The sequence below is a fragment of the Ceratina calcarata genome, unplaced genomic scaffold (assembly GCF_001652005.2).
Source record: "Ceratina calcarata isolate Rehan_Ccalc_2016 unplaced genomic scaffold, ASM165200v1 scaffold1165, whole genome shotgun sequence".
Classification (NCBI taxonomy): domain Eukaryota; kingdom Metazoa; phylum Arthropoda; class Insecta; order Hymenoptera; family Apidae; genus Ceratina; species Ceratina calcarata.
The window spans coordinates 3,546-7,515 of NW_017132604.1; the positions used below are offsets into that span (position 1 = coordinate 3,546).

General features: G+C 38.9%; 1 protein-coding gene across 1 annotated transcript; it reads right to left on the reverse strand.

Moving 5' to 3' along the window:
• Positions 1-3,054: 3,054 nt before the first annotated feature.
• Positions 3,055-3,756, reverse strand: LOC108624477 (protein maelstrom 2-like). The gene has a single exon (XM_018023832.1). It carries the CDS (start codon positions 3,754-3,756, stop codon positions 3,055-3,057), a length of 702 nt encoding a protein of 233 aa, XP_017879321.1.
• Positions 3,757-3,970: the final 214 nt, after the last annotated feature.

The window sequence follows — 3,970 nt, forward strand, 5'->3', positions numbered from 1 at the left end:
TATTAATCACTAGATGAAACACTGTATCACTTATTATATGTGTAAATTATTTGATCAACCATTGTATGAAGCATTGCATCAAATGTCCTCCAAAAATGATTATATGAAATACCGTATTCATTTTTATTATAATATTCATAGCCTGCAGTGTATTACGCAAATGAAGAAATGTTCGAAAGGAAAGCGGAGGAAGTGGGATAAGTGGGTGAAAACCGATGGATGAGCTTTAGTTCCAGGTGCCTATAACGAAGAGAAACGAGATTGCAAGCGTCGATCATCCGTGCTAGGCAGTAGAAAAGTTCTGAACTAGCCGTAAAACTCAATTCGACCGTTATAAGGAATTGAGTAAACTTGTGCCGACGCACGGCGGACAGGCGTCGGGCTATTAATAAAAAATGAAGAAACTGTCGGGCGGAAGGGATTCAGCGAAAAGTTTCACCCTATGGAGCAGAAGTTAACCACGGTCAACGTTGGTCACTTATCTTCGAAATTATTGGAAAACCGCAGGGAAGTTCGATGTGGCGTGTCGCTTGGGAAATGTCTGAAAATGAATGAAGGTTGCTGGTTTTTGAGTGAAATTCACTCAAAATAGGTCAGCCAGTTTGATTCTTTTTGCGATGTTCAAGTATCTAGTTAGTGATTTATGAAATGGAATTGACATGTTCGACTGAACTTGAAGCTAGAATAAAATGTCGATTATCTGATCTAATTGGGAGACAAACTTTCGGATAATCAATCTGAGAAGATTAACCCTTTCGCTTCTGCTGTCATTGCAATTGATTGGGAAAAATATGATTCAATTTATAATGAACTGTGATGTATTGCATACTTGTATTTTTCAATGTTTTAACGATGCTGTACAAAACAACACATCTTTTATCTGAGTGAAAAGTTTTTTTTTATCATGATTTGTATATTCTACAACCGATTTTTAATAGTGAAGAATAATTCAGGTATGAAAAGATTAAAGTAGAGCGACCTAAAAGTTCGTTCGTTTTGAGTCCCTTGATTTTGTAACCCTTTTTTGTGCCAAATAATAATTTATATCAAATGAACACGATTGACTAAGAGATGTTCGACACTCGTAAATTCATATCATGAAACATTCGATTGAATTAAAATAAGAAAAACATACGTGTTAGAAAATGCAAACATCGTGAAATACGTAACTTAGATACGTAGCGCTTACGTGTACAAGTAATGTATTGTACATTTATTCTCTATTTGAAAAGCAGGATACTGGAATAAACAGCATTTCGGACAACAGACGTCCGTATAATCAACATACTATTGTACGTTATTTTATTTTAAGTATTTACATAGGAACTTGCATAAAAGCGCGGTAGTTCTAAAACATGATGCTGTTTGCTGATGTCATTAGTGGACTGTGGATGTTTATGTGTAAACATTAATTATACATGAGCGTAAATGGAAGGTAAACGAGTTTAGGTAGCGTAATTACCCGTGGGATAGAAAATCTGATCGTGTAAGCAACTTTGCACGCTGAAAACAGCGCTGCAATGTAGTAACTTTCTGCACATTCTTATTAAGTTCACCGAAGCTCTGTAGAACAGCGGGTTTTGAAACAATCTCGTACAACATTTCTGCAGCGCACACATGTTTTTTTGCATACGAACACACGCCGAAGCCGTATACTTCTCATTATATCAACGTCACTGAACATTGAAATGCTTTACAATGCTTCGTCATCATTTCACAAGCTAGTTAACAAAAGTTTAATGACACATTTATCAGTGTAATTTAAGATAATTCCTTAGAGAGCAACATTTAACTCTTACCGCTCCAAGTGTGCCTCTCAAGCACCTCCCAAGCTACTCAATTATAATTAATATAAATCTTGTTTTTTATTAGTATTTTATTTTTATATTTATATTATACTAAACTCTATACACTATTTTTATATTATACTAAATTAAAATTAATGTGAATTAATGTCAAATAATATAAATATCATTGTAGTATTTAAAATATGACACTTAAAAACTTGCATGTCGAAGTATGGTGAGAATAAGTTGGAGTTGCCGATATTCACAATTAAAAGTCGAAGTGTTAAGGGTTAACTTCGTCAGCTGCTCACATCTTATTTTTAAATATGGGCATATAATAGTTAGCAGCTAACAAATTTTCCCTACTAGTGAATGCAATGCGAAGGGCGAGGAGAGAAAGAAACTGCACCGCCATCGGTTGAGCCACGGTATGGACAGACCGGATCTGCAGTTACCCACATAAGTTATTTACGGTATTCGAAATTAGATCCCGCGAAGTTTGCTTGAGTAATTCTGTCTGGAACGGAAGCACCGCGTGTCCTGTTTTTACCGCCGCATTTTCTACAGAATTTCTGCAAGCCAAGGTTCTCAACCTTTAAGCTATAACTGTAACTGTTGCAAAACTATAACTGTAAATTTGTTTACGCAAACAAAAACATAATTTTCGCCTAGTCTATTAACACATGAACGTATCTGAAGAACGTGGCGAAAATTTTCTACCATCACGGTTTTTATATTTGGAAGCTCGGAGCATACGCGACGTTAGCCGGATGACTGGCTAAGTTCATACGCAATGATACGACCTTTACAATGACGATTTCATTCGTAAGAATGAATTCTTAATTTTTGTTTAATCGCTCCGCGGTGCACAAGATCCTGCACGGGAACGGGATCAATCCGTATCATTACATACGGGTGCACAACCTGTTATCGTACGACTACGCCCAACGGGTTGAGTGTTCCACGTGGCTGCTGGAGAAGAGCGAACGGTAAGCCGACATTTTCCGTTGTCCATAGTTTTTTCGATCCTAATACTTAAACCCTCCACTTCCTCATTGCCGAAAACACATTTTCTAACTCAAAGGATTTGTAATGATTTATTACCAGCCAACCGACTGCGTAAGGATAGAAAGTTCTCTAAATACCATTATTTTTAAGGCGTTTCACATTGTCATCCACGCCAACCAACCACTGCCAATCATAGAAAACTTCGTTGTTTCTACTCCTACACCTTCGCACAGACAACCAACCAGCATCACCCTTTCCCTTAAATTCCCTTCGTCGTCATCTTGTTTCTACATCCTCTGCCAATTGGTGGAAAACTGTCCTCGTACGAGGAGTCATCAGTATTATTGGACACCTGAAGAGAAATTGGCATAACTTTAGGCATCCGCAACGGCCGCTGCGGCAAACGATCAGTATTCGTCTCCGACGAAGAACCTGCACCAACTTTGCCATGGTCATTTATTTCCAATGACTCAGATTTTACGCGTCCGCGTTGCTCTTGCGAGTGCGAACCCGCCGACACTTTCAGCTGGTGGCTATTACATACACCATTCATGTCTTTCTTCTTCTTCTCACCGGCGGTCAACCATTCCATGCGGGCAGCCAATTCGTCGACATTCGTACCGGTGGCCTCATCCTTTTCTTGAGATGCCGGGTAATTGACACCTTCAATCATCTCGATATTCAAATGCTTGCAACAATAGTTGCACATGGTGTATCCCCATCGCGTGACTATTGATTTACTGCAATATTGAGCGGTGTTATCTAGGAATTTATGAAAATCACATTCTGAGCCGGACGTATAAGCGAAGATGTCTTTTTCGAACTCTAGTGTGGCGACGGCGATCGGAATAGGATCTTCGCCTTCTGTGTGTTTCAAAGCTGCGTTTAATACTTCATTGAACAGTACTTCTGTTGAATAAACTTTAAAGTCTTCGATTTGTCTCTCAGCAGCGTCGCACATCCTGTGGAGTTCGCTGCGGTATCTGATAGATTAAACAGACCAACATCTCTTTAACGAACCAGATACCGCAGCGAACTCCACAGGATGTGCGACGCTGCTGAGAGACAAATCGAAGACTTTAAAGTTTATTCAACAGAAGTACTGTTCAATGAAGTATTAAACGCAGCTTTGAAACACACAGAAGGCGAAGATCCTATTCCGATCGCCGTCGCCA

Excerpts from the sequence above, each read along its gene's own strand:
- LOC108624477 (XM_018023832.1), bottom strand. The coding sequence starts at position 3,756 with ATGTGCGACGCTGCTGAGAGACAAATCGAAGACTTTAAAGTTTATTCA.